Source organism: Chlorocebus sabaeus, chromosome 23 (genome assembly GCF_047675955.1).
Source record: "Chlorocebus sabaeus isolate Y175 chromosome 23, mChlSab1.0.hap1, whole genome shotgun sequence".
Classification (NCBI taxonomy): domain Eukaryota; kingdom Metazoa; phylum Chordata; class Mammalia; order Primates; family Cercopithecidae; genus Chlorocebus; species Chlorocebus sabaeus.
The window spans coordinates 70,566,692-70,593,350 of record NC_132926.1 but is presented as its reverse complement, the minus strand read 5'-3'; the positions used below and the strand labels follow the sequence as shown (position 1 = coordinate 70,593,350).

General features: G+C 37.7%; 1 protein-coding gene across 1 annotated transcript in view; it reads left to right on the top strand.

The window, feature by feature from the left end:
• The window catches only part of CAMK4 (calcium/calmodulin dependent protein kinase IV), a 263,646-nt gene that overhangs the window by 145,341 nt on the left and 91,646 nt on the right, over positions 1-26,659 (top strand). Inside the window, exons 3-4 of the mRNA XM_008014118.3 lie at positions 8,830-8,892; positions 10,817-10,899. Of these exons, the coding sequence (XP_008012309.3) occupies positions 8,830-8,892; positions 10,817-10,899 (146 nt within the window). The remainder of the gene's footprint in view (positions 1-8,829; positions 8,893-10,816; positions 10,900-26,659) is intronic.

Sequence of the window (26,659 nt, the reverse complement as noted above, 5' to 3'; positions counted from 1 at the left end):
TAAATTAAGCAGAAGTTATGCATAGGGAATCATTGGGAAAGCATAAAGACATTTGGTTGCTTATATATTTATCCATTAATGACTTATATTCTGCTTGTTTCCATAAAGCATTTGAAGAGCACAATTATGTACTTTGCATCATATCTCTGGACATCATTCATCTGAAAAATAAGCCAAAGAAGCCAAAGACAGAATACAGAGACAAAACAAGATTTATAGTCTTAATCTCTGCAGGGAAAATAAGATAAGGCTGAGCATTTTATGTTGAAATGCTACTTTACTTGCCTGAATGATTAGAACAAAAAGAGCAGCAGTCTCTAGTTGCACAGGTCACCCCAGTTTTCCAAGACTATTTGAACTTCCAAAGTCTGGATATAGGCCACATCTAAGATAGCCAAGTGGTCCAGTTTATTCACCCCCTCTCTCCATTTGTAATTACCACAAAGCAGAAACTGGTTTTCCCTTTTTTCCTTTAAGCCATCATTGCTTTCTTCTTCATATGTTTTTAATTATTTCTGTTTTCCTCATCAACCATGTTGGTCCTAGCACAAGAATGTATTTGCTGCATATCTTAGTGAAGGATCTGTATTTCATCAACCCCATTTCAGGGGTGGAGCCTTTTTCTCTGGTGTTACTCTAGAATTATACCTCTTATCTACTTCTTTCTCCCCTGCCATGGGGACAGACAGGAAAATTGGGATTTTTTTTCAGTTTTAAGAAACCTTGAGTGTTGTGGAGTGTTGAAACTATAAAAATCTGTATAATTTCTTTTATTAAATTTTAATTTTTTTCTGTGTATTATCTTCAGAAAGTATATCAAAGACCATTAGAACACTTAGGGCAGTTTAAGTAGAGGAGCTAGGACAAGGCATTACAGAAAAACGTCATGTGCCCAATTCATTTGATGGTTATCTACTTCATATTGGTAACAAGAGCAATGACAAATAAATGGAGACAAGGTTCTTTCTGATGAGCAATAACACATCATAAATTAGAGAAGCAAGACTATGAGTCCACTGCTGTCAATTTAGTTTACCTGGTGCCTTAGTTCATTTTCTATTGCTGTAAACAGAATACCAAAGACTAGATAATAAACAGAAATGTATTTGACTCATAGTTCTGGAAGGTAGGGTCATCTCATGGTGGATGGGCAGGATCCTGAAGCAAGTCTTGTGTCACAGAGAGAAATAGAACTGAACTTATCCTTTCATCAAGAGCCACTCCCATCATAACTGTCTCACTCCCAGGATGATGGCAATAAATCACTCATGAGAGCAAATACCTCATGACTTAAAAATCTCCTAAATGCTCTACCTCTTAATACTGATACAATGGCAACTAAGTTTCTAACACATGAACTTTTGGGGAATGCATTCAAATCATAGCACCTAGTAACAGATAAAAACTCTAGAATGCACTATGATTGGACAAAACTCTGATGGGCTGCCTCATATTTTTTTCCACCTACTTGCTACTCGAGCCAGGGGAAGTGAATGACCTTTAGCTATTTCATGCAGATAGGTCAACCAAGCATATGCCTGAAATTTCTGGCTGTTACAGCTACTTTTGGGTTTGAATGAGAGATGCCATTTCCTGTGGAGGAAATGTGATACCATCACAAATGACTGCCAGCGAGACCCCATATACTTCCCAGAAATCATGGAAAAGTTAACCCATGGGCCAAATTTCAGCAATGGGAAACAAAGGAAATTCCTGAGTAGGTAAATTCCCCCTTCTTCCTCCTTCCCATGGACTTCTTCAAGGAGTAGTAGCCTGGTGCAACGTCTCTGGAGAAGTACCATGTGCCCATTGGATGCAGCTGCCCATATGACCTGCTGTATGTCTTTATAGCTCATTAGGATGTTTGGTGCTGACTGCATTGTGTCTCTGACCTTTCTGCATTTCCCTTTTTCGTCACTCTCACTGCGTTGGATTTCCCAAATAAAGCACAGAATGTTGATCCATGCCTCAAGTGTTTTTTTCTAGGGAACTTGGGTTAATTAGCCCAAGTTAAGATTTTAGTAAAATACGTATTTATTGTAAATTGTTAGTAAGGAAAAACCGCTATTCTTGAAGGTATTTTGTAGATACTAAAGGTAAGTTTTAGGATTTCATTGTTGTTGTCATGAATGGTTTCTTAAAACCATCTGTTGATGCTTCTCAAGATGCTAATTATGGTCACACTTGGAAGCCAATTTCAAGTGGCAATAATGACTGTTCAGATAGCTGCCCGTTGACTTTTGTGGTTTGCTTGACAGTTATTTTCTAGGAAAACATTATTCATTCTGAGTGGTAATGTGAGAACTCCCCAGGAATTTGGAAAGGGAATTTAGAAGTGCAAGGAAAACACCAACTTCTGTAATGAGAAGAATATTGGAAAGGTTGAGAGGAGATGGCTATCAAGACCTACACTTGTGTGACCTCCAAGACATGATACCTTTAAAGAAAACTGCCCCTGAGAGTATGGCTATCTAAGAAGCTCTCAGACTTCTTTACAAAAGGCAACGAACAGATGGCCCTCAGCTTATCCTTCTGGGAAGGATTTCCTGGCTTCAGTATGGTCTTATCCTTGGCTTCTTGGCTATATAGCTGTCATTTCCATTTTGTTCAAAATTACCCTCTGCTGGTTTCCTTGGTCATCATTACTTTGACTTGTAATACAGGTTTTGTTGCTTCGTTTACTCTCTTTGGATTGACGGTGTTTTAGCCTTACTTTTCTCCATGTTCCTTCTTCAGAGATTCTTATTTGCTTCACCCTTCTTAGCCTCCACCAAACTATGCCCTGCACATTATTCACCCTGGGCCCCAGCATTCAGAGAAGCAGAAATGAGACTGTATTGACATTTTTCCTTCATTTAAATTATTTTTGCTAGAATTTTTTTCTTCTTTTTATTCTATTTTCAAATGTATAATTTTTTGGAGTAGTGACTCTCAAAGTTTTTGGCTTTAGGAGCCCTTTCTACTCACGAAATAATAATAATTATTATTTTAATATTATTATATTATTATTTATTAATAGTATATTTATTATTGAGACAGGGTCTCATTCTGTTGCCCAGACTGGAGTGCAGTGGCACAGTCTCAGCTCACTGCAAACTCCACCTCCTGGGTTCTTTCTGCCTCAGCCTCCTGAGTGTCTGGGATTACAGGCATGTGTTGCCATGCCATGCCATGCTGATTTTGTATTTTTAATAGAGACAGGGTTTCGCCATGTTGGCCAGGCTTGTCTCAAACTCCTGGCTCCAAGTGATCCACCCACCTTGGCTTCCCAAAGTTCTGGGATTACAGGCGTGAGCCACCACACCCAGATAATACAAAATTACTGAGAATTCAAAATAGCTATGCATATTTGCTGTATGAGAGACTAAAATGGATATTTTTTAAATTTACCAGTTAACTTTTAAATTGCAATAAACCCATTATATTTTAACATAAATAACAAAACGTCTATACTTTTCAAAATAAAAAATATTTAGTGAGAAGAGTAGCATTATTTTGCAAATCTCTTTACTATCTGATCTAATCGAACACAGCTTGATTCTCATAAAGTTTTGCATTCAATTGTTGCTGTTTGTTGTTTCGTTTGAAGTATGGTCATTCCTCAGTATCCATGTGAGATTGGTTCCAGGACCCCTGCAGATACCAACATTCACAGCTGTTTAAGTCCCTTACACTATAAAATGGCATAGTATTTGCATATCATTTATGAACGTGCTCTAATATTCTTTAAATAATCTCTAGATTATTTCTAACACCTAATATGTAAATGCTATGTAAACAGTTGTTACACTGTCTTTTTATTTGAATATTTTAATTGTTGTGTTATTTTTTATTGTTGTTGGGATTTATTTCCCAATTATTTTCCATCCATGGTTAGTTGAGTTGAAGATGCTGAACCCACAGATATGGAGGGCTGACTGTATGTGGAAACAGTCTGACCTTATTCAGATACGCAACTGGAAAAGGGAGAACCCTACATATACCCTGAAAGGGTCTCAAGAACCTGGAGTCACCCTGAGACCATATTTTAAATTGAGAATGATGATATAGAGTATCATGGGAAAATAATTACCTTTTTAAAAAATGTTTTTATAGAAAAATTAATTCTGAATTAAAAGCAAATGATTTTAACAGAAGTTTGCTAGCCCAGACTTTTTGCAATCTGGCCTGTTCTGAGTATTTTTTGAGTTTAGATTATTGAACTTTAGATCATTTAACTCTCAAAGAACTAAAAAGAAATAGCATTTTAATATGTAATATGCCCTATACAACATGGTAATAGGTAAATTTGTTCAGAATGCGTATTTGTATTAGAAAATATTTGTTTAATATAAATATATAATGTGAAAAAATTAAAGGATTCTACTATCTCATTTTACATTGATCAGAAATACCTGAAAAATGGCGGGGGTGGGAGTGGAAGAAACCTATATTACAAAAACCCAAATATATAGTGAGAAAAATAAATTCTAGTATAACAGTCTTAATTGAGGAACACTTGTGTCCTTAAAATTTTCTTTAAAGCATTGTGCAATAGTGACAAATACATTTATTTGGTATTAGCAAGGAAATCCTTGTTGACCTGAAGAGAAGATGGTGATCCCAGCACTTTGGGAGGCCAGCATGGGTGGATCACGAGGTCAAGAGATAGAGACCATCCTGGCCAACATGGTGAAACCCTGTCTCTATTAAAAATACAAAAATTTCCTGGGCGTGGTGGTGCATGACTATAGTCCCAACTACTCAGGAGGCTGAGGCAGGAGAATCGCTTGAACTTGGGAGGCGGAGGTTGCAGTGAGCCGAGATCACGCCATTGCACTCCAGCCTGGCAATAGATCAAGAATCCATCTTTAAAAAAAAAAAAAAAAAAAAAAATCTGTATCCATATGTTGTAATAGCATCTGCAGAAACTGAAATAGAAGATGACAATGCCATCTGACTGTTCTAGTAACGCCTCTCTTTTTCAAAGATCTCTCATTCGTCATTTGGTATAAGTGTTTGTCTCTTGCTAGATAATTTTTACAAAATGTATTTTTTTCACTAAATGAAAGAACTTTTAGAGCCTTGTGCTGCCATTCTACTACCTCCTGGACCATGCTGTCTATACCCCATGACTAGGCTGCCTATACCCACTGACTGGCTATCAGCAACCCACATCTTACACTACTTCCATGTACCTGGTGCACATTCTAGCAAAACATTCTCCATTTTGTATTAACAACAGTGTGATTTTTAAAAGGACTGGTAATGTCAAAAGTCTTTTAGAATAAGCCCACTGTTTGAATATTGGCAGCAATTGACTCAGAAAAGCTGTCTTCCACTGAAAAATGGAACTTTTAAAACAAAATTCATTTGTAACTTGCATTCTTCCATCTTTCACTATCTTCTGTTAACATTGTGTAGATCAGTTGCATCTCCCAAATTAGATTGTAATCTTACTTTAGGAAGGACCATATTTCATTTGTTTTTTCCTGTGACCCAATTATTTAACATGGGGCTGAGTGCATAAAACCTATTTTAGACCTACCCTTACTGTGTACTGTACATTCATTACATAGAAACTAAATAAAGTACTCAGACATTCTAAAATTTCCAGTTAAATAAAACACATTTTTTGGTTTTTAAATTTTATCTATTTAATATTCTCTGATTTAGAAGTTTTGACAGTATGGTGGAAGTTATGATTCTCTTCTGCCTCACAAGCACATAGATGTTAGTAAATTATTTATCCCAGTTTCTATTCAAACCATTCATATTAGCTAGAGCCATCATTTTCTTAGACTTCTTTACTTTCCTTCAAATTATATCACCAGTGACATCAAAACAATTGACAAGATTGCTGCCCAGAAGTAGAGAAAACAGCAGAATCGAGGTACAAAACTAGGCAGCCTGCTAGGTTTTTCACCAGTTAAGTGATTGCTCCTACATCAGCTTTCAGTATGGATTCAAAAGAGTTTCTAGGCAAAATTCTAAATTGCTATTTGGTAGGGCCCATTTGGGTTACTGGTAAGTGGTCAAAACTTTGAATATGAAATAAACTGATGGCAAGAGTTCTTATGAATGAATAATTATGTTATTGATTGATTAGTCTGGGACATGGAAGAAACTGAGAGAGTAATACTTCAGGATCTTAGGTAAATGTAAAATGAAGGGAGCAACTACTACAAGCAAGCAATAAGGGAGTCCTCAGTGTCTGACAACATTCTTTCTTTGAGGGAACCAAGCCTCCCATCTCCCTCAACCATGGTCAAAGGAGAGCGCTTATGACCCATTCTTGGCCTTGTCATGGTTACATGTCTCCTACATCCAGGAATAGGCATATAAATCAAGCAAGGCTAATGAGAATACCATTTGAGATTAGATAGATGTTGAGAGACGGCATCTCTCTTATCTTAGAAATACAGACTTGGAGCTTCTGTGGCCATGTTTCATGCCATTTGGAAAGGAGAGATATAGACAGAGACACAAACATGCACAGGGGAGAGAGAGGTTATTTGAGTCAGAACCTCTTAATTTGGTTATGTCTGCAGATAGATCTACTCTGACATCCCAGTTACATGTGCCAATAAATTACCATTTGGGACTTACTATGTGAGTTTAAGCTGAGTGTTTGTTACTTGCAACTGAAAGAGCTTTGGTCAATACATAGTCTGAATCATGCAGAGTAGCTATGTTTAGTGTCCGTGGAAGACTGCTGAAACGGCCTCCAAAGTTCTTGGGTTAGAGAGCACCGAATGTATCAAGATGTGTTTCTTCCTTTACTCCTTTGCTTCTAAAGCACCAGAACCTATCAATTTGATGTACAGTTACTTGAGTTAGGTTATTTCTTACCAACTTTCTTTTCTCTATTCACAGTGAGTCTTCCCTCTTATGTAATGGCCTCATATTAACTGTCAGATATTAAAATGTACAGATCATATATTCATTCCCTCCTCTAAGAATTTATAGCTGATGTTGCATTTTTATGTGGGATGTTTATAAATATTTTAAGAAGTATGCTGGATTGCACAGACTGGCATCCAAACAACAAAAGTAAAATACATTTTTGTTTTATAGTATTGCAAATTGATTTTAATAGCTTGACTTTCTTTAGCAAGAATATATTAAAACATTCTGAGCCTCTTGATTGCCTGTATGAATAACCGAAACTTTTATTGCAGTTTAAGAGGCCTTACCATGACTATATGGCTATTTAATGTTTTATTGTATATATGGGTGAAATGAACTCTTGAGAAATCTCTCACTGGGCTGGGAACTCCTTAAGATCTCCTTGTAAACATTTTTTCATCTCATAAAACCTGAAGGCATTTATAAATGGTGACTGCTTTCTTTAAATGAGGTACTCTAGTGTCTGGCAAAATTGTATTTGCCAGAAAAAAGAAATGTGAAATATATGTATATGTTGCAACCAAGAAAAAGAACATAAAACGTTTGAAAAATTCTTTTGAGTATTCATTCCTTTTTTATTTTTAAAGATTGCATGCTTGTTGGTTACTGTTTTCATTAAAGAATGAATATTAAATAACTGGATGTTGTTCTTTATCATCTTGAAAGTTGTGATTGGTTATCACCATTGACATGCACTTGGATTTCTCCTGAGGACAACCTTTTCTTCCTCAGGAGAAGTAACTGAAAGGGGAGAACCCATTTCCCATTTGAAGCAGTCTCTTGGATATGCCTACAGAGTTTGGCTGTGAATTGCACATAAACTTCTTCATTTCTAAAACCATGTAAACTCTTGCTACTTCAAAGGTTCAGGACAGCTCAAATGGCAGAAACCATAGTAAGAGTTCAGGTATTATAGCTATCAATTGTTTTGATAAATTTTGTTGGAGAGGAAGACATGAAAACCTTTATGTCTACTATATAACCTTTAGAGCCCTGAAATGCCAGCTTATTGTGATTAAAGAAGTCAGTCATTGGGCTAGAGAGAATATCCCTAATTTTGGAATATCCTGAACTAAACTGCCATTGTCCCAAACATAGAGACTAAGTGGTGAACTAACTAGGATTCTTTCATGGCAAGCAACAAAAACCAACTCTGGATAACTTAAGCAGAAAAAGGAAATGTAGTGACTCATATAATTAGCAGTTCAAAGGGCAAACCAGCATAACTGAATCTAGGGGGTTAAATTATATCAACAGTCCTCTTGCTTCGTAACTTAGCAATGTTTTTTTTCCTCTGTTGGCCTCATTTTAATAAAGTAGTTTCCATATGGTATCAAAACTGTTCACTATTAGAAGCAGACTGTATCCTCTTTTGCTCTCATAATTTCGGAGAAAGATGGAATACTTGTTTCTTTATTTGTTTGAGCAAAATTTTTGGAGAGGCTTCTGACTGGGATGACTTGGGTCAGGTGAATATTCCTGACCCTATCACAATGGCCAGGGAACAGGATACTCTCGTTGGGTAGGTTGGGTTTTGTACTACATCTGTGTGAGAAGGACAAGTGAAGTGATTGACAGCTCCATTGGGGTTTAGACAGACTTCCATATAAGAAAGGAAGACAAAGAAGAAGGATAGGTTGAGATTAACTTGGGCATTAGTTGTGACAGTGATGACTTTTGATAGGAAAGTGGGGAAGATGCCATGTAAGGAGTCTGACAAGTTGTGATCCATACTAGTTCTTGGCTCTGTCTTATGTTGGAAGCAGAGAGAAAAGATATGCAGCTGAAAAAGAAAGAGAGGAAGGAGACACACACTCAAAAGCTAAGGAATTAGGCTCTGCCAATTTTCTGATTCACCCAGGTAGTTATTGCTGTTTCTATTTCTCTGCTACAATGAAGGGGGAGTTTCTTTCAGTTTATCTCTTTTATTTTGCCTTTTAGGTGGACAAAAAAATCGTAAGAACTGAGATAGGAGTTCTTCTTCGCCTCTCACATCCAAACATTGTAAGTGGTTTTTAACCTACTATTTGAAATGATTTCCAGAGCTAGAGAAAGGGACCTTTGTCCTTCACTGTCAATGCTGATAATGGAAAGGGGATTCTTCCACCACTGATAGCTACCATGTACTAGCTCTTGTCCTCATCTCATCACATTTTCAATCCTTTGGCTGAATAAGTCTTACAAGTAATACCTCTGAAAAAGTTCCAAAATAGATTAGCAATATACACCATCTTTATTTTCATGCATAAAAGGATAAAAATCAAATAGTTTTGTTTTGCTCTAAAAACACTGGCTTTTTCCTTCTTTTGTGTGCCTATCTTATTAATTTTCCACTACTGAAAAAGCCTGTGAAGAAAATACATTGCTCTCCAAAGTCATTTCAGTCTGCTTTGAGAGAGGATTGCTTCAAGAACAATGTGAAGATGCAAATAAATGATGTGCTTGAATGCAGAAAATAAAATGTCCTCAGAAGCTCTGCTTCAGGCTTTGTCCAGACAGCCTCTGAGGCAAAGATCTAGTAAAAAGCTTTCTTGAACTGATGAAGTGAAAAAGAACAAAATCATTTTCCAGGTCGTAAGTTGTTTTTATGAATTAAGCCATCTACTTCAAGAAAGCATTTTTGCCCATTTCTCTGACGAAGTTGTGACGTCCAAGGGGATGGCCTGCAATGCTTGGGTTCAAGGCAAAGTGCTTAAAATTTAATGTATGAATTAGGGAAGCATTCAGCTATAAGTAGCAGAAAACTTGAATAGGATGATTTAAACAAATATTTTCCATATGTTGCAAGCAACAAAAATCAGGCAGTTTTCTGGCTCAGCTCCTCAGTGCTGCCATCCAGATACCATCCTTGGTTCTGCTATCCTCAGTGCGTTGACTTTTATCCTCATGCTTTTCCCTCCTGGGCCTAACATGGCTGTCCCACAATTTTTGCAAGTCGTCACGTCTATATTCAAAATAGGAAAAAGATGGAAGGATCTCAGCTGCCAATTCTCATGAGAAGAGTAAAAACTTTCTCAGAAACTGTGGCAGCAAAAGTCTCTTCAAATTTTATTGGCTGGAGCTAGTCACAAGATTACCCTTAACTGCATGGAGGCTGTGAAATTAGTGGCTGAGATCATTCATGATCTACAATTTGGGGCTAGACACCATCTCTGAACAAATCAAAGTTCTCTTCATATTAAAGTAGGAAGAAAAGGGTTTTGGGTAAGCAGTTAATAAAATCTCCCATACTCCATCACCACTTTTACATTATCCATCTCTTCTCTCCAAAGATAAGTCAATGTAGAATTTTCCTCAAATGTAGGCTAGTCCTGGTTACTAGATTCTCGTATATATGGAGGACAATATCTAAAACTGGATTATCTGAATGTGATGAAGACAGTGGTATGCTCAATCAACTCACTGTCACCACTACATTTCTGAGGATTCCTTCACCCACTGACACCTTTTTAGATATTGATTGATATATCCTTTACATATAGGCAGATTTTAAGCTGGTCCTACCCTGCCTCAGACCCCTAATTTTAAGTTCTTAATTCCCAGAAGAAATAGGCATTTTGTACCTCCAGCCACCATGATGCCTCAAATGGTTTAGGAAGTTGTATTGTTTTTGTTTTTGATTTTTGAACAATTCAGAAATTGGGATGTTTCAGAAAAGTTAGAAAGTGTTTCCAAGGCAGATATTTTTCAACTGCCAAAAGGAAAAACGTAAGCATTTTATAGGAACTTTGAAAAAAATGAGGTAACTGATGAAATCAATAACCCAGAAAGAGAGTGAGAAATAGCTAGCTGATACAAGAATGAGGAAACTTTAACAGTGATCCAACATATTACTACTGCAGAATGTTGTTTTAGGCATAGTGTTAGCTATTTCCAAGAAAGATGGAATAAGAAATTTGTGATATTCTTTTTTTATATCTTTCCGTAGATAAAACTTAAAGAGATATTTGAAACCCCTACAGAAATCAGTCTGGTCCTAGAACTCGTCACAGGAGGAGAACTGTTTGATAGGTGAGTTGGTTCTGGAAATATAACCACAGAAAGGTTTGCTTTTGGCCACCAAAAAGTAATCTAAAGGACATTTCTCCTGAAACTTTTTATAATGACAGATTGTACTTGTTGATAAATTCTACTAAAAAAAGTCTGAAGAAGAACGTTGAAGGAAGGTGGGTAGTGGCAAGATGCAGGTACATGAAAACTTGAGATATTTAGTGAGTAAAAAGGGGAACACTATAATATCTACTTACCTTTGCAAAGAGTTATCTCCTCGATAAAAAGATAGAATGTCTAAAATCAAATTTAAACTAAATAGTAAGATTTATGAGACTATCTTAAGAAAATATTTGATGAAAATTATAGAAAATTAAACATGTACTCTAAGTGTCCTCTGGTTATGATCCAAAAGCTCATAAAACTCAATAATCTTCAAATGATTATTTTTAAGCTTACTTTCTTTAGAAGTCTGTGTAAAGAGTTCCACGTTGCAAAGTAAACATGCTCTGTTATAGCCAGTTATTGCCAACTTTGGTTTCCTGTTCATATGTTCATCTTTCAAAGCAGAGGAGTGAGAATGGAGGGGGATGGGAGTGGGGGTGGGAGTGTGCTGGAAATCTGGCAGAGCATAATATATGCAAACTATTTGTACAAGACACACAAACTTTATGTTTCCATAGTTGTTCCAGCTTACCCACCCTCTTAGGTGAATTCCATATCTGTCCTGATGGGCTCTTGAGAGCCTTTTGCTGTGTTCATCAGGTAATCAAAAAAGAACGGAATTTAAAGAAGACAAAGAGACTAAGTAGGCATATATAAGAAATGGTAAGAAGCCATGTGTAAATGGAAAAGTTCTGTTTAAAAAATGGGGCAAGAGACAGGTAGAATGTAGTTTAGGGGGAAGACAGAAGAGACTGAGGGAACCACTGATGTAGCCTGAGTGCCTGGATCACAGCAAATGCCCCATAAATATTTGCTGAATGAATGAATGAACAACTGCTGCAATGAATGGGCTCTGGGGAGAAAGATATCTAAAGGGGATTACTTTTGAATGTGTTGGGAGAGGAACACTCCTTCACTTTTGCCAGGGTCTGAATGTGTGCCCCCCAAATTCATTTGCCAAATGCCTGATCCCTAAGATAATGGTATTAAGAGATGGGATCTTTGGGAGGTTATTAGGTCATGAAGGTGGAGCCCTCCAGAATGAGATCAGTGCCCTTATAAAAGAGGCCCTAGAGAGCTGCCATCCCCCTTTTACTATGTAAGGACACAGCAAGAAGGTGCCCTATGAGGAAGCAGGCCCTCACCAGACACAAAATCTCCTGGTGGTTTGATCTTGGACTATCCAGGCTCCAGACCTGTGAGAAATAAATGTTTGATATGTATAAGACACACAGGTTATATTATTTTTAAATAGCAGCTCAAATGGACTAAGACACCTTCCTTCCCACACCTACTCCACCCAGTTAAATTTGCTGCCTCTTCAAGAGCTTTCAAAGGTATTCATATTGTTTTTCAAAGGTTCTGTCTCTTTTCAACATTACCCAGTGAAAATTTGGATCTTTAGGTGAGAAGGAGCAAAAGGCCTAGCTTCATTGCAACTATATATGTATGTGTAACAGATATACATCTGAATTTTGTTCATATATATGTTGAAACTTCCTTAGAGCAGGTTCAACATTATAACATTTTGACTGTTCTCACATTTTAAGAATAATAAGTCAGCTGAAAGAAGTGAGCATCAGTAGCCTAAAGTCATAGAGTTCTGGCGGCAGTTGTTTTTTTGAAAGACTCACGGTTGTGAATCCTGACTCTACATCTGAAAGATAACTAACTAACCTAGAATAATTTACTTAACTTCTCTGAACCTCAGAACAAATTTGAAGTGGCTTTATGTTGCTAATAAAGCTTAGACGGCTCTGATCCACTATGAAGATACTCTTGTTCACATATTTCCATGTCCTCAAGCAAGACCCTCCTGGACTAGCTAATTTGGGTTTTGCCACAATATGCCTATAATGGCTCCTTTTTCAATACCTCTTTAGCTGACTCTTTTTCATGGATGTATTCCTTCTTTAGGTACATTAATAGAGTCAGTTTATAGTCAGATCCTGCCGGCTTTGGAGCTATGAACCCTCTCTAAGGAGACCTTGCATATTTCTCTGCTAATTATGGTCTATGAGAGAACTCTCATGTTTTTAAATTATAAATAATTGTAGGTCAGGAATGCCACACTGAAGCAATAATTTACTAAGTGTATTTGCTATTTACTTACCTACCTCTATTGTTTTGAGTTAATTGGGAATCAAGGGTTTCTCCTTCTCTTCTTCCTAACCTTTCTTCCATGAAAGAATTTGGGATGAAATTTAATTCAGCTGTAGCTAAAAATGAAAAAACTAAATGCTATTGATAAATTTCATTTGGAGAGATAAATGGATGAAATATTCATATTTAACAGAAAACATCTGAGGACTGGCAGCCAGCCAGTAAAGCACTCAACTCTTAGTGGTTTTAAAAGATAGACTTTTTTCCTTTGCGTGGTGTGGTCCACAACATTGACCTAGCTGATATGAACTTGGGTCTCTCCATTAAGTTACTTAATTCTGCAGTTATCTTTAAATTTTATCAAGCTGAAAAAACATTCTGTATTATTATCCAATGTATTGATTTCTTTCTCGAGAGTTAAAAAGTAATATGGACTATATTTTGTACTTAGGTCAAAAAAATTTATTTAATTGTGATGATAAGAATTCATTCCTGGTCTAATGATGACTCTAATAGTATGTAATGAATGAACTAGGGGAGTAATTGCTGAAGAGATAATCATATGAGTCAATTATACTCAAAAAGGTTGTATTTAATTAGCAAAAAATCTATTCTATAATGCTTATAAAAATTAAACATAGTGAAAATCCAAGTAGAATCTGCTATTTTATGTAGAATTTAAATAGTAAATTACATAGGACAATTTATTAGAAATTTTGGAATAAAATCCATGATTTGTTGTGCCCAAGAAAAATCTAAAACATAAATAAATTTGCACAATTATGACATCATGAGAAGAAGAAAGTTCCCATGAAGTTTCTGTTTAATCATTCTCAGTTTGGTCTCAACTCTTAAAACCTCAACATCATTTTCATTGAATTATTGAAATGGACAATGAAATTATTGAAATTTCATTGAGTTTTGCTTTAAGAGCAAATTTCAAAGTTTTTTTTCCTCAAAAATGATTGTTTTTTAAGACAACAAATTTAGCAATATCCTTACAGTCTTCTAATTAAATCCAAAGTATTTTTTCTTGATTTTTGTCAGATAACTCCAGTATCTAAGTATAGTTTTGAATTTTTTAAAATTGTCATGGGTTTTTTTCTGTTTTCTTTTTCTTTTTTGTTTTATCAATTTTTCCTAAAGAATTTTATTTTTATTTAACTTTTAAGTTCAGGGGTACATTTGCAGGTTTGTTACATAGGTAAATGTGTGTCACGGGGATTTGTTGTGCAGATTGTTTCGTCACCCAACTATTAAACCTAGTATCCACTAATCCATTAGTTATTGTTTCCTGATCCCCTCCATCCTCCCAATTTCCACCCTTCCAAAGGCCCCAGTGTGTGTTGTTCCCCTCTGTGTGTCCATGTGTTCTCATCATTTAGCTCCCACTTGTAAGAGAGAACATGCGGTATTTGGTTTTCTGTCCTTGTATTAGTTTCCTAAGGATAATGGCCTCCAGTTCCTTCCACATCCCTGCAAAGGACATGATCCATTTCTCGTTGTGTTTTTGCTTGCCTGATTAGGCTTGTTCCAATGTCAAACATTATGTATAAAAGGTTTTAGAATTTGAGGCCTGGAATGCTGTTACCTTCCAAAAAAGCAGATTTTATTTTGTTGTGGCAGGCATTTAAGGTTAAGAAACATCATTTTACTATAATTGGATATTAGGCTAATTCAAAGCTGGGCTTCCTAATGGCTGGTGTATTTCTTGTCAAGTCTTATTCACAAGGCTTTGCTCTTTGAAGGTTTCAACTTTAAGCCAGGGCATTATACCAGGGCTCTTCTTACTTGGCAGACCCTGAATGCCAACTTCTGTACCCTTAGCTCTGCGTAATTGCCAGAAAGTTTATTCATCTTCTCAGCCCGTCAGCTGCTGTGTTGGAATAGGTGGATGCCTTTAGAAGGAAAGCAGAGGCATCAGATGGCAGCTTTGCTTTGCTGGGTTTTTCTTCTCTTCTGGCTCTTGGTTCCTAAATCCTTCTCTTCCTTAGTGTATTAGTCAGGAATCTGTATAGGGACAGAACTAATAGGATACATGTATATATGTAGGGGAGTTTATTAGGATAATTGACTCACCCAATCACAAGGTGAAGTTCCACAATACGCCATCTGCAAGCTGAGGAGCCAGGAAGCCAGTCTGAGTCCTCAGACCCTCAAAAGTAGGGAAGCTGATAGTGCAGCCTTCAGTCTGTGTCGAAAGACCCAAGAGCCCCTGGCAAATCACTAGTGTAAGTCCAAGAGTCCAAAAGCTGAAGAACTTGGAGACTGATGTTCAAGGGCAGGAAGCATCTAGCACAGGAGAAAGATGGAGACCAGAAGACTTAGCCAGTCTAGTCTTTCCATGTTCTTCTGCCTGCTTTTATCCTAGCCATGCTAGCAGCTGATTGAAAGTGGGTCTGATTCTCCCAGTTCACTGTTAATCTCCTTTGGCAACACCCTCACAGACACACCTGGGAATAATACTTTCCATCGTTCAGTCCAACCAAGTTGACACTCAATATTAACCATCACACTTGATAACTCTGATTTGTTCAAATATATTTCTTTAAAGTTATTTTATTTAGTTTTTTTTTTTTTTTTTTTTTTTTTGAGACGGAGTCTCGCTTTGTCGCCCAGGCTGGAGTGCAGTGGCCGGATCTCAGCTCACTGCAAGCTCCGCCTCCCGGGTTCACGCCATTCTCCTGCCTCAGCCTCCGGAGCAGCTGGGACTACAGGCGCCCACCACCTCGCCTGGCTAGTTTTCTTTTCTTTTTTCTTTTTTTTTTTTTTTTTTTTTGTATTTTTTAGTAGAGACGGGGTTTCACTGTGTTCGCCAGGATGGTCTCGGTCTCCTGACCTCGTGATCCGCCCGCCTCGGCCTCCCAAAGTGCTGGAATTACAGGCTAGAGCCACCGCGCCCGGCCTATTTAGTTTGTTTTTATTTTTCTTGCCCAGAGCCTTGTCTGACCCACCATTGCTGACAGTAAAAATTCACATATGGTTTTAAATTTTGTTCACAGACACTAATGTATTTTCCTCATTTAAAAAGTCAGCCTATTTGAGCAAGCAGGATGAAAAGCAGTATCCTCACTATGCAAATATGAAAACAGAATTAGTGAAGGTTAATGATCTTCCCCATCCAGGCAACCAGACTGTCTTCTGATCCAACCCTTTCCTTCTTGTATGGCCTCACTTTCTTTCTTATTAAGTCCAGTTTGTCTCTTGCACATCATTTCCAAGAAAATAAATATCTATTTATACATGGAAAATTCATGATGTATTGACTGGTCCTATGCAAACCTATGTATCTATGTAACCCACTCAATAACTCTCTCTTCACCTTTTTTGAGGCATTATTATCCATATTTTTTCCATAGCATAAACTTAAAAAGTTATTAATAAGTCATAAAATCAGACCTCACCTCCAGTCCTACTAGATGAGTCCTAATAGTAATCTGTTCTTCAGCATTTCTGGATCTCTCATTCTTGGTGGAAACAAATTGAATTTTCAGGGCATTGCTATTAGATAACAGTTTGAGAAATAGAACTGAGGCTGTTTCTTGCCCCAGTCTTTCTAGGGTTGTATCATGGTTGGTATTAGGATTTAACAAACTTAGGAAACATCTGCATTTGTGAAGACCGTTGTGTCAGAAATGAGTCATCAATGTAATTCTCTAACGAGTGATTCTCTAAAATGTGATTGTTCAGAAAGGATAATTAGTGAATATAGTGAGGAACATTTTTGAGATCCTATTGGGTTGCTGGCAGAGTATGCAGGGCAATTTACTAACATGATACTATTTAATCATTATAGCAGCACATATATAAAGTAGACTTTGGTATATACATTTTACAGACAAGATAACTGAGGATCAGAGAGGTCTGTTAACTTCTGTTAGGTCACCCAGTTTATATATGATCTAATAACAATAATTAAATAAGATTGGACTCAAGTATGTAACATTCCAAAGTATATAATTTTTCTACCATGTCATGCTGCTGCAAATGCCAGAACTCTTAGGCTTAAAAAAAATCTTCAGCTTAGTAATCTAACGTTTGTCCTACTTGAGTGCTGAGTTAACCTGAACTTTAATTTGTATATAGTTGTTTTTCAATCATGGATATTTTAAATACATCTCTTTATGTGACTTTATCTGGCTATATGTAAAGAAAACTTATACTTTGATTTGGACTAGACTTACAAGTTTACTTTTCCTAGAAACTTGGCCATAAAATGAAAGATAGAGGTGAGGTAGTAGAACACACAGGATAAATGGAAATTTATTGTTTTAAGCTATAGGTCTAGGAACACATTGATTTGCTGATGGGAAGGAGCTCATAAGAAAGAGAAGCAAGAGAGATTTGTGTGAGAAGTACCTAAATTTGGAACAGCATTCTAGAAAAGGCATGAAGGGAATGAGATCTAGAGTTAGATAAAGGGATTTGTTTTTCAGAAAAAAACTCTTCTTCCTCTGAAGCAGAAAGAAAGAGACAAAGGGTCAAATGAGCTAGATTAATCAAAGCAATTTTGAAAAAGAAAGACTTTTGGAATAAGTTGGAAGACACTGTTGAGACTGAGATGTAATTGTACCTTACTTCCAAACTAATAAATTAGCCTATTATTCTTTTATGGATGCTGGAAAGCACATGATTCTTGGATCAGAGACAAAGGGCCTTATTACTCATGGCACAGCAAACATTATGGGCATTAGCAAGTCTGTCAGTTCACCTTGCCCTTTGAGTTCCATGGAGGCAGTACAGTGGGGCCAGATAGATGCCTACACTTGGAATTAGATGTATTACAAGAGGGGAGATAATTTTTTTTTTTTTTTTTTTTTTTTGAGACAGAGTCTGACTCTGTCGCCAGGCTGGAGTGCAGTGGTGTGATCTTGGCTTACTGCATCCTCCCCCTCCCGGGTTCAAGTGATTCTTCTGCCTCAGCCTCTCAAGTAGCTGGAAGTACAGGCATCCCCCACCACGCCCAGCTAATTTTTGTGTGTGTGTATTTTTAGTAGAGACAGGGTTTCACCATGTTCACCAGGATGGGCTGGATCTCTCGACCTCATGATCCGCCTGCCTCAACCTCCCAAAGTGCTGGGATTACAGGCATGAGCCACCGTGCCCAGGCAAGGGGAGATAATTTAAATATCATCAACTGGGGAATGAACAACCATTCAACTATGAAAAGGAATGTTCCTTTGATACACACCTTAACATGGATGAACTTTAAAAAGTTTATGTTAAGAGAATAAAGCCAGACATGAAAGACTATATATACTATGACTCTGACTTTATAAGGAACTTCAAGAAGGGGAAAATATATAGACAGAAGCAAAGCAGTGGTTTCCTAGGGCTGGAAATAGAAGTGTGGTGGGGTATAAGACATTTAGGTAGTTCAGTCTTAATAGCTTCTATTTTTCCAGTATTGTTAAAGAAGGGAAATTGATCTCCTAATACTAACTGGTAAAGAATGGAATAGGACACTTGAAGAAGGAACTGGTGAAGATCTTTAGAGAGATTGTGAGAACAGACGAGGGCAAGAATAAGGGCTTTTGAGGAGCACTGAAGGTCTGCCAATGCTGAAGGCTATGCATGTTTGGAGACTCTGGTCTGCAGCATTATATATTACTGGCTTACCCCTCCATATCATTCCCGGAGTTTTGGACAGAACCTCTTTTTCTCTTGGCTTTCATCCAACTTTTCAGCCATCTCCCTCTTGATCTCTTTCCTGAGTTCCTCTTCCCCTCCCCACCTCTTAAGTTCCCTTTAAACTTTTCCTACATTCTTGGTAGATGAATTTGACACTCACCTGTAGCTTGAGCCACACTGGTGGCTACGGTCTCAGCAAAGATGAAAACTGTATTTTCAGCAGTCTACTAGGCTTCTCACTAAGTCCCATTAGCACCTCTAAATCAAATGAACTCAGCATCCCTCTCTCAATCTCACTCCCCTTCCCTGTGAACTGATTCACCAACTAAACTAATCTACATGAATTTCTCCCTTTTGCTTTAGATTGTCCTTCTCTCTTCCCTATAATTCTTCCTCTAAGCAGCTTTGAAATCTGTTCCCTTTTCCCTTTCCCAGTGCTTCTGCCCTGTTGCGCCTTTGCATTATTTCCCATTGCAGTAGATTCCTAGAGAGTATTACTTTCACTCCTTTTCATCCATCTGTGTTTAAGCATAGATCTGATCAGGTCAGCCCAGGAAGCTACTCACTACTTTCACTTAAAGTCAATACTTTTAAACTTGACACAAAAGCCCACTCACAATCTGGCCCCACCTTACCATGCTGGCTTTACCACCCACTTTGTTCTCTTCCCACCAATGTATTAACCACTGTATATTGTCTCCATCCTCAAGGAGCTCATAGTCTAAAGAGGGAGAGTAAAAATGTGACATGGACTCTAATATTTTTTAAGCATCACCTTCCAAGTAAAGCATATTAGGGATTATAATGACCACAACATCACAATTTTTTTTAATGAGGGCTAGGAAATAAAAAGAAATAAAAATAAGAATCAGTACATAAAAGAGAGATCATCACATGTTTTGTGTTTGTTAGAGATTGGCCAAGTATTCATGTGGGGATGATAAGTGCTATAATTAGGGCATAGACACAGTGTGTAGAGCACAAAACAAGGGGATCGTGTAAGTCAGAAATCGCTTCAGGAAGGAGTAAAATCTTTTGAGCTGACTCTTATTTGAGAAATTGGAAATTAGCAGGCGGAGGCCAGAAGGAAGGGCCTGTTGGGGCAAAATGATGTTCAAAAGCACAATCATACACTGTTGGGTAAAATATGAGCATCTCAGTCTCGATTTTAAAAGCTGGGCTAGGTAGAAAGCAAGCAGGGGCTAGATATTTATTGAGTGAATGATTAAATAAACAGTGTGCTCCTGAGCAATATAATATAGATATCTTCTTTTTTTTTTTTTTTTTTGAGACGGAGTCTCACTCTGTCACCCAGGCTGGAGTGCGGTGGTGTGATCTCGGCTCATTGCAACCTCCACCTCCCGGGTTCACTCCATTCCCCTGCCTCAGCCTCCCGAGTAGCTGGGACTACAGGTACCCGCCACCATGCGTGACTAATTTTTAATATTTTTTTAGTAGAGATGGGGTTTCACCTTGTTAGCCAGGATGGTCTTGATCTCCTGATCTTGTGATCTGCCTGCCTTGGCCTTCCAAAATGCTGGAATTACAGGCGTGAGCCACCATACTGTGCTGCAATATATATATCTTTGAGTCAGATCTTTTATCTATAGTATGAGGGAAGTAGACTGGGAATCTCTTAGGCCCATTCCCAGATTTGCACTTTGATTTTATCTCCTCTTTCTCTTGTCAGCTCCCTGGCCAGCACTCACATTGATCCACAAATCCCTGACTTTCTTCTTAGTATTCAAATGTAACAGGTGCTAGTACTACCTTTGAAACTACATTTTTGAAAAGTATATGAACTTAACATTCTTTGGCAGGAAAGTTCTTACAGAAAGTACCAAAACAGACAACAGCGTCATCAATAAAATGAGAAGCTGTGATTGAAACTTACAAAGAGGTGATAGATTTACGTGGAATATAGCAGTTTTGATTTTAATATTATTTTGTATATAACAGCGTAATGGTGTACTAGCAGCCCTTAAGTCTTGGTTCCTGAAACTTTATATTATTTGGGGCTTTTACTCTCTGTCATTTGATCCTTTAGTACACATTATCATCAGACCAGTATCTTTCTCACATAAACCTAGTCATCTACAGTTATTATGCAGCCATTTGAGAAAAAGCTGCGAGTGGTGGGCAGAGCAGCAGGGCTCATAATCTATGTGCCAGGAAGTCTGGGGCCTCAGGATATGATCAGATTAGAGCTCTTCAGCTGCTGTGCGCGTGTTAACTGCCTGGATGAAGATGCGCTCAATTCAATTTGTGGCAATTAGTGTGACAGAAGCAAATGCACCAGAGTCATATATTACAGCAGCTCCATAGAGAGAAATAGGCATTGCCTGTATTTTTTCATCCTATAATTTTTAAATGATGGGAAGAAAAACACACCAACTGGGGAGAAGAGCGCAGGCACCAGCACAGTGAGCTGTGGAAGTAAAAGGCACAGTCATGGAATAAGAGAAGCTGTTGAAGCCAGAGGCTTTCAGTAGAGGAGCCTGGGGAAATGCACCACCTTCGCGCTTCCTTCCCAGATCTCCAGATGTCTGCTACGCCCCCTGGTGGCTGAGGGACCTTTAGGAACTGGGGTCTCAGGGCAGCCTTTTGGGTCAGTGGCGTGATTAGAATCCTAGAAGACATTTTGTTTTGCGCTCTGAGCCCTCTGGCCTAACCCACAATGGAAGGCTGGGAAACTGTGTGGCACAGAGGCAAACCACAGGGCCCTGGGCCTGTGACAATTATCTTAAAGTGCTGGTAGCATCTTAACTGCTTATTATTTTTCAAATCACGAAACAGAAATTAGTTTACTAAATCTGAAGAGAAATACAGCAATAACTATGTTTAAATATGAAAAAACAAAAATACCAGCCAAAATTATGCCTCTATTTTTACAGCTTTAAAACCCCTACAATGATTAAATATTTCATTGCTTCTAAAACTCAGTCATGAATGTGTTTCGTATAAAGCTATAAACCCTTGACTGTCTATCCATGGTTCAATTTCATTGGCAAATTTTTTGAGATGCCAGCTAAATTGTATAAAGGAATTATTATGTGTTACTTCATGAAAGAAATACTCTATTTTAAGGAATTTAAATTACTTTGATTTTGTTTAAAATAAGTTTCTAAAAAGATTCATGTTATTCCAGCAATATCTAAAGCTATGTAACTCTGAGTTTCTTCCTAAAGCCAGCAGTAATCTCTTCACTTATTGCATTGTCCTCTGGGAAGCATCTACACAGCTGTTCTTCCTCTGGAGCCATGGCCAATGTGCTTGTGAAGGGAATCACATCTGAGTCCAGTGCTTTTGTTCCCCATGATAATGAACATAGGCAAAAGTATTGTCCAAATGTCCACAATCTGAAATTTTTCTGATATCCATTCACTTTGCAATTGGTATTGATTCCATAAATATTTACTGACTATGGGCAAGTCTTGCGGCTAGGCTCTATGGGTGATCCAAGCAACAGTCTAGTGAGAAGGCTAATAATTTTACCACAGTGCCCTGCAGAAGGCTTTGGACAAACACATCTACTGATGTCATACGACTGAAATTGAGAGAAATGAATTGCAAGATTTCATTTTCCTTTGCTTGGTCACTGCATCATCACTTGTAATCATGGTTCTAAGTTGTAAACCTGCATTTATGACTCGAGTTCATTGCTATTGAACTTGTTAGTCAGCCATGGATAGCCTGAATGACAGCTCAACTTATAAAATATTTAAAATGGGATGTCTGAGTTTCAGTAACCTAACCCTGTGACAATCTGGTTAAAGAATCATCTGGGAACAAAACTCCTTTTAGCAGAAGCTGCCTGGAATAGAAGCGGCTGAAGGGTGATGTTTGGCCAAGATACAGTGTGCAGAGTTCACATTGAAATGAGGTGGGGAGGCACTTGCGTTTTGTGCCCTTGCCCCTCATATCTACTGTACGGATGCTGTTTCTCACTACAGAATTAATAAATCCCTTGGTGGTACAAACCCTACATAACATACATTACATCTATGATAATGTTTTTTGTTTGCAACTTTCTTTCCTCCACCATCTGTCACCTGGGGCAAGGCCCAAATCTTATTCTGTTTGTATCCAGCAAGTACCTGGCTCACATTAGAAGTTAGGAATGTGGATGAATATCACCATCTTCTTCTTCCATACCTATCCTCACCCCCAACTGCCATTCTCCCTGCATCTGAAAAATTTCTGTACACATTTCAGGTGTGAGCGGAGATATAGCTATTTCTGGAATCCTTTCCTTACCCTACATGGCCTCCAGAATAGATTACCTGCATTTTCTCAGAGCTCTCAGGCCATTCTTTAATACCTCTATCACATCATTTAGCACACGGTGTTGAATGTTGCCTGCTTATACCAAGAGAAATCCCATGAGTGCAGAGGCCATGTCCAGTTCACTATTGAGTGGTCAGCACATAACAGGCACTCCCTAATATTTATTGAATAAATAAATTAACAGATACGTCTGTTGAAATGTATCCTCTGATCAATTAAATGAATTATTTCACTAACTTAACATATATTGGGGAAAATTAGTAAAGTTTCCATTAACTGTTCTTCATATACCTACTACTCCTCTCTCCCTCCACCTGAAGACAGCTCCCAAGAAAATTTACTCTTCCATCAAGCCAGGCCCTAGAGATTCACTCAAGAACATATTCTGAAACATAGGCACTATCTTAGTCCTTTCGGGCTGATATAACAAAATTTCTTGTAGTGAGTGGCTTATAAACAACGGAAATTTATTTCTCACAGTTCTGGATGCTGGAAAGTCCAAGATGAAAGTGTCAGCAGATTCGATGTCTGGTGAGGAGCTGCTTTTTGATTCATAGATGGCACTTTCCAGCTGTGTCCACACATGGTGGAAGGGGCAAAGAAGCTTTCTAGGGTCTCTTTTATAAAGGCATTAATCCCATTCATGAAGGTTCCTCCTTCATGATAGAATCACCTCCCAAAGGCCCCACCTCCTAATACCATCACATTGGTGATTAGGTTTCACCGTATGAATTTGGGGGAGACATAAACATTTAGTTCACAGTAGGCACTTAACCCTGAGTTATAGCCAAATGAAAATACAGAAGATATTTAGGCTGAAGCTTGAGACTACATAATAAACCAAAATATAGAGAGGAGATTCTAGTGGGTGAAATACTGCCTTTCCGAAGAGTGCTGATGCCTCTAAGAACTGTGTGTTTAATAGACACCTAAGGGAGACAGCTCATGGTTGTGGAATTTGGCTCTGTTCAACCACAAGGGGTGTCATTTGCATGAATAGTGCGCTCTGGAAAAGTATTGCAAAGCAGCTGTGGTAAAGCTCTAGCCTGGGTGAGTGACTATGGGGAAAATCCACACTGTTGTAGGCCAGGAGATAATTGATTTTATTCCCTTCTGGAGATAATATAAGGTTGCAAAGAAATTTAGCAGCTATTCTTCTCCATCATCTTTGTAACAACTCCCCTCTTTTAACAAAACTGGAGAAAGCCAAGCTCCTGGGGCTGTAGGTACAGGGCACGGAGGAGACACTAATTACATTTGTGCTGGATGATAGAGATACCACAAAACCCATGTTTTGAGTAAAATGCAGAGAATGATGTCATGGTAGCCAACGTCCTGAACTTACTCTGTCACAATAGTACTTCTTTTCCCCTTCCCTCGTACTTAATTTCAAAATGTTCAGAAAGTATAGCCCCAGGAAGCATTTCAATTACATTTTTATAATTAGACCATTTAACCTAATCGTGAATTGGAAAATTTCATAGTTTTGTAAGTAAATATCATAAGAAAGCCGAGACGGGCGGATCACGAGGTCAGGAGATCGAGACCATCCTGGCTAACATGGTGAAACCCCGTCTCTACTAAAAATACAAAAAAAAAAAAATAAGCCGGGCGAGGTGGCGGGCGCCTGTAGTCCCAGCTGCTCGGGAGGCTGAGGCAGGAGAATTGCGTGAACCCGGGAGGCGGAGCTTGCAGTGAGCAGAGAGCGGGCCACTGCACTCCAGCCTGGGTGACAGAGCGAGACTCCGTCTTAAAAAAAAAAAAAAAAAAAAGAAAATGATACTCAAGAACCAATGAGTAGTCATTCCCTGAAAATTGTAATCTATTTTCTCTTTTCATTTGACCCTAGTGCTGGCAAAGTATCCCAAAAATAAAAAGATGATGAATTTGCCTTGCTTGCCAATGTTCTAATTAACTAAATAAGGAAAACAAGATAATTGAAATTTTTGCATCAGTATATTTTTTCTGAATTTTAATAACTATAATCATTGAGGTCTTTTCTTTTAATACATTTTTTACTTTTGACATATCTGTTTTGTTCTGCTTCTTCTCACCACCACCCCATCTCCTATTTTGGAAACATTTTATAGATTTTAAATTCAACTTTTAATACCAACTACTTTGAGAACTTAAAACTTCTTATCACAACATCTAAAGAAAACAGAAATCAAAGAAAAGTACTTTCTGAAAAAATGCTATTTGAGGTACTAAGAAAAGTTTCTATTTAAAATTACAAACATTGTTGAAACTGTCCTTTATGTTTTGAAATGACCATATTCAAACTTTGTGCCACCTGAAGTCATCTTATGCAAGGTGGTAATCTACAGTGCTATTAGAAATGTGTTTTCTCCTGAAATTCTGGAAAGTTAGACATAGCAACAAAGTAGTTTTTCAGTCTTCCAAAAGCTCCTCATAAGACTAGACAGCAACTACTTCTAAAAAATCAAAAACTCAATGACAATATCTACAGCAAAACCAGGTGACAGGGTATCCACATGAAGCCTAACATACAAGTGAGTGAGGACTAGCTAATGACAACAGGAAGAGCCACGTGGAATTATCACTTGTACACGAAGAAGCAAGAAGACAAATGAGAAACCCCAAAGTAGGCAAACACTCAAGTCTCTCAAATCTTCAAGTTATTTGGAAGAAGCATAGGTCAATACAAAAAAAAAAAAGAAGCCAAAATTGGGAAAGATTTTTACCACCCAAATTTCTGAAAAGTACAAGGGGTGCACCTGCAGTAAGGTCTAAAAAGCTAATTCATTGTCAAGGTCTTGTGAACTCCTGAAACAAAAATCTAAAGTCCCTTGGGGAAAATGTTCTACACTTAGGAAAAACTGCTGGGAAGGGTTTCCAGATTAATCCGTGTAGAGACGGTAAAGGCAAAGGAATGAAGTTCCAGGGGAGGGAAGAGATCTCAGAAAGAATGAGGGCATATTTTTGAATGCTTCATGAACATAACCAGAAAGTTAAGAGCCATGAAACTAAAAAAGATATCCTGAAGTATCACTCTGTCAAAAGGTTAAGTAAACCAACTTGGCTTAAAAATGGACAGCAACAGAAAAGTATCTCAGTTAGTTCCAATAGAGAATGATTATGGGACATGGATGGAGCTGGAGGTCAATAGAGGACAGACAATAAGGAGGAGAATAAAGTTCCTTCAGGCAGTGAAAGCATGTCAGGAAGAAACACCCACAAAAAACCATGAAAATAAGATAGTGTTACAAAATAAGCTAAAACTAAGAAAACTGTAGAAAAACAATATAAATCAAAGGTAGAAAAATTCTTACATATGTATAATTGCACACCCCAAAGAAGAAAACCAAAGCAATGGAAGAAAACAAATATAAAACATTCTACTTCAAGAAAATATTCCTGCAATTTAAAAAGAATAATGAAAGCACTCTAAATTGAAGGATTATGCCACAAATCAAAATAACACAACCCAGAACAACTACCATGTTTCTCATAAAACACGTCTTAAAATACTTTAAATTAAAAGAAGAATTCTTTGCCCACATTCATGCAAAAAGAGCAAGTCAATTATTTGGAGAAAATCAGATTGTCATCAGATTTTTTGAAAATCACATCA